The following is an 11,443-nucleotide window of genomic DNA, read 5'->3' as shown; positions in this document are numbered from 1 at the left end:
TGACAATGTACTAGTTCACACAATTCACAAAATTGACAATTGCGCAAGTGCGTCATCACAACAGAAGGATTCTTGTAGCTAAATACTTTGTACTGCACTGGAGAATTATCTCTCTATCCAGAGCTTTCGACAACTATCCACCCGTCTTTATCAATGGTGTTGATTAGCACCACTGCGCATGCGTGATCTTAAAATATTATTCCAGATTCGAGGCAGTTGATACCGTCCCCCATCTCGATTCAACGTTGGTTTGTGTTCTTATGTATATCGCTTCCTTAAGAACATCGGCGTCCAAGCTGCGTCACTTCAGAGCTTTCTAGACATATTCACAATGATTCCCCGGGTCATAATTTCATGGTAGAAAATGTGAAAATCTTGGCTCCCGGTAGCCGGATTGGTTCAAGAGAGGTATCACTAGGGCATTTTACAAAGTTCTGGGTACTGAAATAAGGCAACGTTGAAAGTGAATAAAAATCCAACGACAACATGAACATATTTTATGTTGATAAATAAAGTTGTGAAACATCAAACAACACAGACAATATGTTGACACAAATGTGCATGACATAATCCAGACAAAATGTGTTGATAACCTGGACATGCTGTAATTTCGACTCATTTAAGCATTGTTTAGACAAAACAGGACAAGGGCACCAGTCTGGAAAGACTGTCGCTGAAAGATGTATCACTAATTTGCTAGAAAGACATGACAGAGACTCTGATCTTGGCAGAAATAAAACGCCAACACCAGAACTCAGTGGGTGTCTGTTAATAATCCTTTACGAGTAAACTTACAGGCATTTGACCACTCCGTTAACACTGCTGATTTTGCATTTCAACATCACAAATAGTCAGAACATGAACACTTGGTTTTATTTGAATATTTGAAAAGTTCTTGCAGGATTTGACTGTGTTGTCCACTGATAAAAGTTTGGTAAATGGTCTTCCTTTCTAGCATGAGTAGAACTCAGGATGAAATATGACCCCTTCTACAGACACTGATAGCATTTTGTCAATTACTTCAGTGGCTCCACAATCCAATGTTTATGTTATCAAGATTAAATTTACACCAAAAGACGTTGTTCCTATCTTCCTGAAATGTTACACTCAATCAAATTCTGTAGTATCACTAGAGGTTATTATATCCCGGACAACTAAATCCCGATTTCATATATTGTCACTGACACCATACCCATGGATCGGTCAAGATCCATGTTTTTATGTACCAATGCAAAAAAATTATGAAAATTAATAATGCAGATAACACATCAGTTCCTGGCTTTTTTACGGCATTATGTGAGAGTCAAGAATTAATTAATTCAACCGACATGATTTACATTGTCGTGCATTTACCATGTTAAATGTAGAAACAAGTTATTGATGTTAAACTCATTCTACAATTATTGTTAAATTTTTTACATCAATTACACGATTGGAACTAATTTGGGATAATTGGATGGTGAAGTTATGTCGGTTTAATCTGCAAATGTAAGCTCATCTGCTTTTCTTTTCAAGTTACACATTTGTTCTTATGAGTAATTTGTAATATTACAACTTTCAGCCATAGGGCACGCAACACGACAGAAATTTGAAAAAATGATCCAATTATTTCAAATTAGTTCCAATCGTGTTCAATCAAATCTGGTAATTCAATACCAAACTCTAGGATTAAAAAATCTACTACAATAGCCGGGGATGGCAATAACTTTCAAAACCTTCAACGATGCATAATGACATTTTATTGACTAGAATAAATCATGGCGGTTATTACATGGCAACAAGTCAGTGGTTCGAGGCATGACCAACGTTGAAGACGCAGGTAGCATATTTCTATCGGAAATGCGATCATTGTTCAACAAATTTAAACTTAGTCTATTTAAAGCGAATGGATAAATAAATGAATGAATGAATTTGATGGATGGACGAAGGAATGGATTGATGGGTGATTGAATTCAATAAATGTGTGGATGGACGAATGGATGCATGTATGCATGCATGCATGTGGCTTGTTTCAACTGAGCTTGCGTTATTTTAAAGTATTTTTAACATTGTAAAGTCAGCAGGTATCCAGGTTGTGACACTTGAAATAAGTATACAAGAAAACAGGACACAAAGGCTAGTCAGTACGTCACCAACAATCAAAAGATCGTAATCGGAGAGTCTACCTAAGAAAATCAATAATTCCATATAACGAAATACGTCATGGCACTCCTTTAAGTTGTTCATTAAGATTGGCCATGATGAGAATATTCTCCCCTTAAATGTGCTGTTACACTGCTGAAAATGCATTTCCCTTTTCACTTTAAAAGTCGTTAACTTCATGATTTGGCTTATATTTTTTACAACGTCGATAGGACTTGCTATGGCATCTACGCATCTTGAGTAATGATAACAGTAGGCCTAATTCCCTCTGACACTGATGTAGATTCAGCCGCGACAAGTTTCTGAGAATTGAAGAGAGAAGAAAATAACCAAAGTTGACACTAATGTAAGTTAACTGACAATAAATACAACACCATAAACCGATAATTATCGTATTCGGTTTACTAAACGATTACGATTGGCGGCTTGGGACCAGACAGTGAAAATATTTTGTGCTAATTTTTAATTGATCAATTGTTTTCGTAGCCTCTCCCCAAATGTTTGTCGTTTTAAAGTTTGCTTTCATCTTTGGCAGTACTGATAATTAGCTGTTCTAGTTACAACCATAGACCCTCACTCGAAGGTCTATGATGAGACACGCAATTCAATATGAGAAATATTAACATTTGCAGCGAGAATTGTTTCTGTCATTCTGCACTACCTTGGATCATATTTCTAGTTAGGGTAAACCCTTGCCACGTGCTTGAATCCTTTGACATCCAGCAGATCATTGACACGTTCAATTCTTTCTTCAATGTTACTGTGCATCTCTTCCGTAAAAGGGTCAAAACCAAGAAGTTTTTTCTCGTCATCGGGTCGGTGGAATTTTCCCTCCATATTTTTGATGACACATGCCACTCGGTTGTCGTTCAATGTGACATTCAGGAAATTATTGATTCTGCGCAGTTCATACAGAGGGTTGTCCTTCACGTCTTCGTAGCGAACCAATAGCAAAGGTCCTTCGTGGAAGAGAAGCCATTGGCTTATCTGGCTCTCCCATTCGCTAGAGTACTTTTTAACGTACAAGTCCCAGCCTTCGTAAGAAAGATGAAAATATATAGGTGGTTATACTATCTGAATATGTACATTCTATGATGTAAATTAACGGATGGGTAATGAGTATATGATACACTAAAATCACTTCAACAAATACTTCTCCTTAAGTTTATTTTTCCTTTATTTCATTTCTAGTATCTGACAAAGAATGCCCCTTGGGTTGTATAGCCACCATATTAGATATGAAGATTTTTCTGACTTTGCGAACGTTGTATCTGAAATTTTATATTGTAGGGACATATTTTCCAGTATGAGGGCTATCTTCAATCTTCAAGAATGTAACAAATTAAGACAACTGTGAAATTGCGACCTATTAATAAAGATATAATGGTAGAAAGGAAAAAAAACCATAAAAATAAGTGCTTTCCTCTTGCACTTTGTATGCTCGAGAAAACGCCATCGTGGAATCGTCCAACTCATGCTTATCTTGTCTTACCTTTTTCATTGTAATAAATATCCATGGGAGCAAATCCGGTTTTCCCAGCATATTCTCGACTGGCTTCAGCTAGCATTGCTTTGTATGGATTCCTGATTAAAAGAATGCCACCTCGGAACCGTCTCACGAGATCTCTCGAGAAGTCGTGTGTTTTCTGAACGATGGTAGTCCCCGCTCGCCAATCTTCATCCTCTCCTTTAAAACCTGTATCACATTTCAGATAAAGCAGAATCACACATAATTATTCTGAATCTTGCAATTCAAAAATATTGAAGTAAAATGTCAAACAATCATTTCTAATGTCAGCAACAATGCTGAAAATTTGGTATGGAAGTGGTATTTTTCTTTTCTTATCTGTCGATGGCACATATATTCAGGCAAGGGTTCAGTATATTAAAAGTAATCCGAAATTGCAAGCCCATCCGTTCCGCCACAGACAATTCTTTTTGTCTGTGGTTCCGCATATATGTGTTTGCTGCGGTGAGTGAAGGTGGCAAGTATAATTGGCCCAAAAAGACAGAAAATACCACTGAAACAATTTAAAATTATTGCAATGACAATATAGAGTTCACATAGAGCCCAGTACCTGCGGATTCCAGGATTGGACTCCTCTTCACATTGCCGCTGTAATAGCCCGTTGACTGTTCTATCAGGTGCCGCACCCAAGTGTTCCCTGAACCAGGAAAGCTAGCCAACGCTACCGGTGGACGACTGTGTGCTGGGCTGAATCGTAGCTGACAACGGTTTCCTATTGGTTGGGTAGAGTATGTAAGTTAGATATTAGTGATGGTAGGGGTGGCGGGGGCGTTATCTCACTCATCTTGTTGAGAGAACATCTAGGCTCATAATCTGGCATCTATGGAAAGAGAGCGTCAGCTTTGTTCTGGAATATCCAGATAATAGCGCTGATCGCGATTTCAGGTTTGTTACTAAATATAGCTACATGCGTGCGACTTCGGACAATGCTGCCTGAAATTCGGACAAATTTTTTTGTATCCGCGGCTGTTTTTGCAGCTTATAGTCTGAGCCATAAATTCATACGAATTAGTGTGACTTTAGTAGCCATTGTAACACTAGCAGGTTTCAAGTTGTTTATGAGAAAAATTCAGAAAAAGTATTTATTTATGCATATTATTGAGAGAAAAAATGACATCAATTGCGATCAGCGCTATTGTCAACCTACATTTACAGCATGAACCATTGTAGACAGCTGTTGCAGTTTGTGAGGCACAACGCATGCGCTCTACTAAACAACTTACAGTGTTGCGTCGTTGCCCTTACCTGGAGAAGTGCTTCTGCCTGGCGTTTCTACGTGCTCTATAAGACGGATCTGAGTATACACTAACAAAACTGATAACATTAAGAGTCCTCCAAGGGAAATCCCCCTTTTCCAGTGAATAAACTTCCATTACCTGGAAAATATAGACATTTTATGACTTAATTAGAAGAAATATGCCAACGTGACCTGTAATTAAATCCACGTATGATACCTATTTTCAAATTAAACAACGCAGTGCCTGCTTATTGGTATTTTAAGAATTATTACATACTTTCACACGAGTCACAATCTGAGAATAAATCTTCCACTAAAAACCTAAAACCTAAAATATTATTATATCTATATTAACTTTCAAAAGAAAACTTAAAAGGTACATGTTCCCCAGATCATACAGTGTGGTTTAGCCATTGAGCGTCACAGAACAAAACACTCTTTTGGATTTTGGCGATATATAAACTTTGCTGATTGATTGATTGATTGATTCTGTTCTCGACAATTCAAACAATAGTTTCGCACTACAATGGGAATTTTTCTTTGAATGAAACCGGGCGAGATAGAAGATTTCCACTGGGAGCTCCCCCGGCCGCGGCATTCTCGTTCACCTTATTGAAACTTAATTGTTGTCAATCAAAGTACGGTAAGCACAGTTATCTTTACCATAATTTTGTAAAGGGTTAAAATATTGTATTTCGGAAGAGCTAAAATATAAAAAAGTTCTGAACTAACCATTTACCCTACAAAAAGACCTTTTCATCCGGGACATCTTATAAACCATTCCCATTAGTAGCCATTTACAGCGACGTCTGTAATTAACGGTGGGTCCTTCCTTAAGTATACCGGTTTCCTTGGCAACTTACCGGTATCCCCAATATCCAATGAATGGCTGGTACTCTTTGGAGGAGGACTACCCCTGATTGGTTCATCTTCACCTCCTCTTTCTTCGAAGGAGCAGCAACATTGTAATCGAAAAGTCCAGCTATAGCTGCTCGTGCCTGCCTTGCCTGATTTAACGCTGATTCCAATTTCTTTTTCTGAAATGTCAAGTCTTTGATCTTCTTTAATAACGCTCCTCGTTCTTGCTCGTCGGCAAGACGACGGACTTCCTTTTCAAGCGCCTCTTTCTGCATTCTGAGGGCTGTAAGTGACACTTCGATGGGGATCCGATCGAAGTGTTTGTCAGTAGGGTCAAGTTCACCAAACTCCACGGAACTGCTGTTGTACTGTTGCTCTATGTTTTCTCTATACCCATTATAAGAATAAGGATGCCTGTAAGTACGGCCGGAACTTGTCATAATTCTCACGCCCTAGGCTTGATGACAACAGTGTTGGCTGGGAATCTGAAAAATACGATATATTTTTAAAAATTAAGAGAAACTTTTAATGTTAAAATGACTATGTATAATACACAGTAGTATTTGGAAAGCCTATCAGCATAACAGTTTGGATTCTTAAATTGTTCTCAAACTGATAAAAGCTAGAAATATACAGCGTTTACTTGTTAAGTTTTTGTTGTTGCGCTGGTCATCTAAGGCCGCCAGATTATTGTAGCAGTTTGTATTGTAATACGAGAATAGAATAGTATTTGTTGCTGCGCGACAATGACGACATAATTGTATTCGCATAGCCTAATTAACATAACTATTTTAAAGATCAAAATCAACTGCTATCGTGCAGTAAGTATTCTGTAATTTTCAATTAAAGTAAATGAGCAAGTAATACTATGTTGACAACGCAATCCTAAACCCTCTGCAACAACATAGCAGGCATAACTTAATTAGACAAACATAAAACTAAACAAATTTGGGTAAACGTGATGACACAGGTTACATGGGTGTGTTCAAATCACAGACACTCTCCAGTAAAGATGGTACATCAAACACTGTACTGATTCGGCCATGTCAATCTGACCGAGAGAAATTACTCGGTGCAGTTAAGATACCATTGCTACAGGGATAATTACATTGCCTGTAAACGTGTCAGCGTGCACGTCTCGCCTGTACACCGCCATGATGACCAATAAATAAAAACGCTTTTCCGAGCCCTTTCATTGTAGGAAAACACTTACTCTATCATAATATGTGCAGTTTTCGATCTATTGAGACAGTGACGTCAATCAAAAGGATCCTCTGGCATGTACAGATCAAACTACGCTATGAATCTGTAAATTGAGGCATTGCTGGCCATGATGAGCAAAAATTGAGAATGAGTAGGTCCGACTACATTCAGTACTTGCAACTGCGTTCACAGCTTTGCACAAATGAAATTTCATCATATATTTCTTGTGGTAAAAAAGAGATTAAATCAAGACCGACGATTCTTCATGCTTACCTGCGTGAAGTCCTCGAAAACTATCATCATTTGCTCCAAAATAATTAATTTCATGTATTGCTTTACATTTCTCCAGCCATGTTACCCATTGCGATGGCGTCGTTGGAAGCCACACGTTGACCGAACATATGTTGTATGCAAACGCAAGCTGTCGCAGGCAGTGATATGGCAAGGGATTTAAATCGTCCACAACAGTGGTAAAGCTATTAATCCCTGAATATTGAATAACATAAAAAAAATTGTTGGATTTCGGTTTATGACGAGGATACTGTCTTCCCAAAATTTAAACAATGTCAACGTTTCAAAAAAAAAGTTTTATTCGAAGAATAATCGCCGCGCAAGTTAGCCTATATCTGCATTTTATATTAAGTGAGAACGTCGGCTATGGGACTTTGTTCGTTGCATGTATTCTCCTTGTCTTCGGGTCCATAAAATAAACAGAGTAACATGTGGTATTTAAAACCAGTGTTTTATTATTAATAATTTTACGGCAATTGCAGAACATGCATAGGATATTGGTCACGCGCATGTGCAGAAGACGTCAATGCACATGATTCGACCCTGAATTGATTAACTTGGAAAAAATGACGAACATCAAATAAGAGTAGAGTGGACATGGACATGGACTGGAACATGGACTGGAAACCAGTTTCATCTGATCCGCTTGACTATCACAAGTCAGAACAAGCTCAAGAATAAGTCTCAAGATGGGAATCCAAAAGGTGTTGTTGACTGAGTGGCCATCGTCAGGCGACATCTTTTTAAGTTCTTTCCTGTTCGTTCCGTCGTTAGACTTTCGCCAAAGACGATTGCATTATCGCATTTCGGCACAATTAAAGTTTAATAGATTCAATGTAGTTTACTCAAAAAATATGACTTACTCAAATGTCAAGGTCAGGGTTACTATTTAGGAACCGACTCGGAAGAAAACTCTTTTACTTCGTTCGCTCTACTTAGAAAATATTGAAAACATAGTATATTGATATTGCAATTGTTTGAATGTTGATATATTTACAAAGTATTGAAAAATCCCAAAATAATAATTTCAAAGGGACACATTTCTCATCAAATTGTGATTTTTCCCATTGGCGACTTGATAAGCAGCAACTCAATGGACAATCATTTATGTGAAAATGAACAAAATTGTTGGATTGGAAATCTAAATAATTCTACAAAGTATGTATAAGGCGTGGTCATTACATTCAAATTTGCAACAGCTTTAACTGTTGTTTTGGAAGGCCTGAGAAGTGATAATTTCAATTCCTATGCACATTTTCAGCTGAAAAATAGCTAAAACTTTCATTTATTATTCAATGTGGTTCACATGTAAATAAAACAAGTGCAGCATTTCAAAAAAGGAACTGAAAGTAAATATATCGGGTTGGGCAACGCTTACGGGAGATTCATAATTTCTGTCATTCGAATGGGATAAAGTGGGTGTATTTCAAATCCTTCTAGCTGCCAAATTAATGTGATGACATATTGATTGTTTTGTCGTAATATCATCCTCACATATAAATCTTACTGTTAGAGAAAAATAACGAAATTGTTGGTAAAAAAATTAGTGGCTCGATCACCCTTAAGTAAAGATGTACGATGGACAGTGTTTTCTCATAAATATTTTGACGAAAATCGTGTTTTTATGTGAACGAAAAAGGTAACTTTTCCGTTCTTAAGCGACTATAAGTAAAGCTATTAAAATTCAAACTTGTTATTGCTGTGATGTGGCGGGTCGGGTAGGATTGAGTGAAAAGCTGTCTCTTTGATCATAGGATAATGCACAGTAAGTGAGGCTACCCACAATTCCCCTTGATTTGTTCGCTCAGACATTTTTTGCTAAAGGCTTTTTCAATTTCATCAGTTTCTTAACAATTTTTAACTTACAATTTAAGTTCAGGATTATTTGTTAAAACTATGTTCCAAAATTATTGATTATGTTTAAAATTCAAGAGTAAATTGAATGAGAAGTCGATGTTTGGAGGTGCTAAAAATTGCACACTTGTCAAGATAAAGTTATCAGCAACTAAGATGGTCTCATCATACCACCTGTCAGACATGCAGATTTCCTTTGTTACGAACATTAAAAAAATCAATACCCTTTCTTTTGCCAACACAGATGCAACTTATTGCCTTAGTTTCCTTGAAAATATTGTGTATGGCTGTCAAAAATCTATGTCGACAAAATTACAAAATGCTATCTCCTCCGCGGGAAAAGGGTTGATCTTCTCATTATTCACAGTGGGAAATCAGAAAATTATAATTATCTGAACTATGTTGCCAGAATTTTGAAATATGGACCGAGTTGTTCTCTGTACAGAGGAAATTTGCTTCAGTTCAGTGAGTGATCTCCGTGTGTACAGATCATGGAGAATTTGTGGTAGCCTCACTTACTGTGTAATGGCGACTTGATAAGCAGCAACTCAATGGACAAAAGGATCATATTTAGATGAGAGTATGTCTGTGCACGACACAAGGTCTGTTTTTGTCGGAATTCATTGCCGCAAACCTAGGACCTAAGAAACAACCCTTTCAGTACACTTCTAAGGCGCCGTGTGGCGTGCAATTCCCGGTAGGAAGTACGTCTGAACTTCCCATTTTACTTTATTACAAATGCCAGGGGAAGATGTATCGTCCAAGCTCCTTTAGCTGTAACATAACACTTTCCGGTATTTTTGTCCTCTTTGTAAGGTGCAGTTTCTAATTTACTTTCCAAATCAAATCAAATCAAATCAAATCTTTGCCTTGTATTCAACGTGTCAAACCATACCAGCCTGTATCTGAGTAGTGTCTAATGCTATTGTTGACAATCGAATTTTAGTCCGGGCAAGAAATCATTTGTCAACAGTAAGATAATGATTGAGTATTATAGAAAAATGCTTTACTTCAACAAGTTTAATAAGAATTTCAACAAAGTTCATGGAGATGTAAATTTAGTGGTTTTGTAGAACAAAAATAATGACAATATTATCAAGAGTTACAGCAATCGATAAGCTCATGTACCGCCCAATTTGACTCAAATCTTTACATCAATTCGACTAATTGGCAATTTTGACTTCAAGTGAAGAGATGGGGCAAATTTTGGGAGTTTTGTACACTCCAGAACAGCTCATTCATAGCCTACATGGATCGGCAGGCGGTGGAAATCGTATGTTCTGAAGTGTGGCTTTCTCGTTGTACATATGCACTCTGAATTGTGTTCACATTTCGAGAAAGTGTATGACCATTAAGTACTGCCATCACCGCAAAAGTTATCACCATCTTTGCAAAATTTCATCCAATAAAATTGGCAATATAAAAGTTAGGTATGACAGTTACGGTAATATTTGAGCTTGTAAGTGGGCATCGATGATTCAAAGACAGCTTACGGTACATTGTCCACCACAATCCCTCCACCATACGGACTGTGAAAGCGTTCCCGAGTCAACGCTTGATCTCAGCTTGTCGAAGCTCAGATCGCGATTGACCTCTACAATACGCCTTTACAGTCACTTATCTCCCATCTCTGTCCCCTTCAATTTTTTACTATCTGATTATTAAAGCGTTTGAACTTACATAAACAAATCTTGGTTACTTACCATGCTCCTACATGGGTATTCCACGAACCGTAAATCACATGATAAATGCATGGAAGAGATAATTGTACATCCCTCGTGTTCAAAGTTAGCCAATAAAAGCTTTTTTTGGCATACAGGTGTGTGTTTTTTAAACAGTGATTAGTCCCAGGTGGCAAATCTGCAAACTACATCATTGATTGGTCAGTGCACGCTGTGTCACATAAATATTCAGTTAATACGGAAAAGTTAACAGTTGGTCAGTTCAGTGTCCGCGGTGTTTGAATCATTCAGTACCTGAACAATTCACTTCACTTCGTATGTATTTATTATCATGTAATTGTGTATACATAAAGGACATCTTGTCATGGAATGAAATGAACGTGGAAAACTAAATTTCAGTTTCGTTGTCCTGTTTTTAGGTTTAAAAAAACTCGAATCTTAACAATAAATAAATAGATAAATATATTAATTAATTAATAAAAATATTTAGGCTAGCAGAACTAGACATCCTGGAAACACAGCAAAAGAATTTCTGTAATAGCTTGTTCGACTTAGGCACTAGCTATATTTTCCAAGGTCAAAGTCGCTTGTCGTTTTCTAAACAGCGAACAGCCCCTTTTTTCTGTGTCAGAGAGGCAAATCATAAGC

The 11,443-nt window shown here is 37.3% G+C and overlaps 1 protein-coding gene across 3 annotated transcripts; it reads right to left on the bottom strand.

Moving 5' to 3' along the window:
* Positions 1 to 1,746: 1,746 nt before the first annotated feature.
* Positions 1,747 to 10,891, bottom strand: LOC139152083 (sialate:O-sulfotransferase 1-like). 3 transcript variants are annotated; one of them, XM_070725176.1, is made up of 6 exons: positions 10,817 to 10,891; positions 5,640 to 6,250; positions 4,916 to 5,046; positions 4,221 to 4,382; positions 3,635 to 3,838; positions 1,747 to 3,176 (listed from the first exon to the last, which is right to left on the bottom strand). In XM_070725176.1, exons 3-6 carry the CDS (start codon positions 4,992 to 4,994, stop codon positions 2,818 to 2,820), a joined length of 804 nt encoding a protein of 267 aa, XP_070581277.1. In that variant the 5' UTR covers positions 4,995 to 5,046; positions 5,640 to 6,250; positions 10,817 to 10,891; the 3' UTR covers positions 1,747 to 2,817. The 3 variants fall into 3 exon arrangements, with proteins under 3 accessions (XP_070581277.1, XP_070581275.1, XP_070581276.1); XM_070725174.1 differs by lacking the exon at positions 10,817 to 10,891 and adding an exon at positions 7,242 to 7,397; XM_070725175.1 differs by lacking the exon at positions 10,817 to 10,891 and adding an exon at positions 7,242 to 7,397 and having other exon boundaries at positions 5,771 to 6,250.
* Positions 10,892 to 11,443: the final 552 nt, after the last annotated feature.

The sequence above is a fragment of the Ptychodera flava genome, chromosome 15 (genome assembly GCF_041260155.1).
Source record: "Ptychodera flava strain L36383 chromosome 15, AS_Pfla_20210202, whole genome shotgun sequence".
Taxonomy (NCBI): Eukaryota; Metazoa; Hemichordata; class Enteropneusta; family Ptychoderidae; genus Ptychodera; species Ptychodera flava.
The sequence above is the reverse complement of the archived record's forward strand: the minus strand, read 5'-3'. Positions and strand labels throughout refer to the sequence as shown.

Bases quoted from the DNA above. Each gene is read 5' to 3' on its own strand.
- LOC139152083 (XM_070725176.1), bottom strand. From the start codon at position 4,994: ATGTTATCAGTTTTGTTAGTGTATACTCAGATCCGTCTTATAGAGCAC. The intron at 3,839-4,220 runs GTACTGGGCTCT...AATGTGATACAG, and splicing joins TCCAATCCTGGAATCCGCAG to GTTTTAAAGGAGAGGATGAA. The intron at 3,177-3,634 runs GTAAGACAAGAT...TTTCTTACGAAG, and splicing joins TATTTATTACAATGAAAAAG to GCTGGGACTTGTACGTTAAA.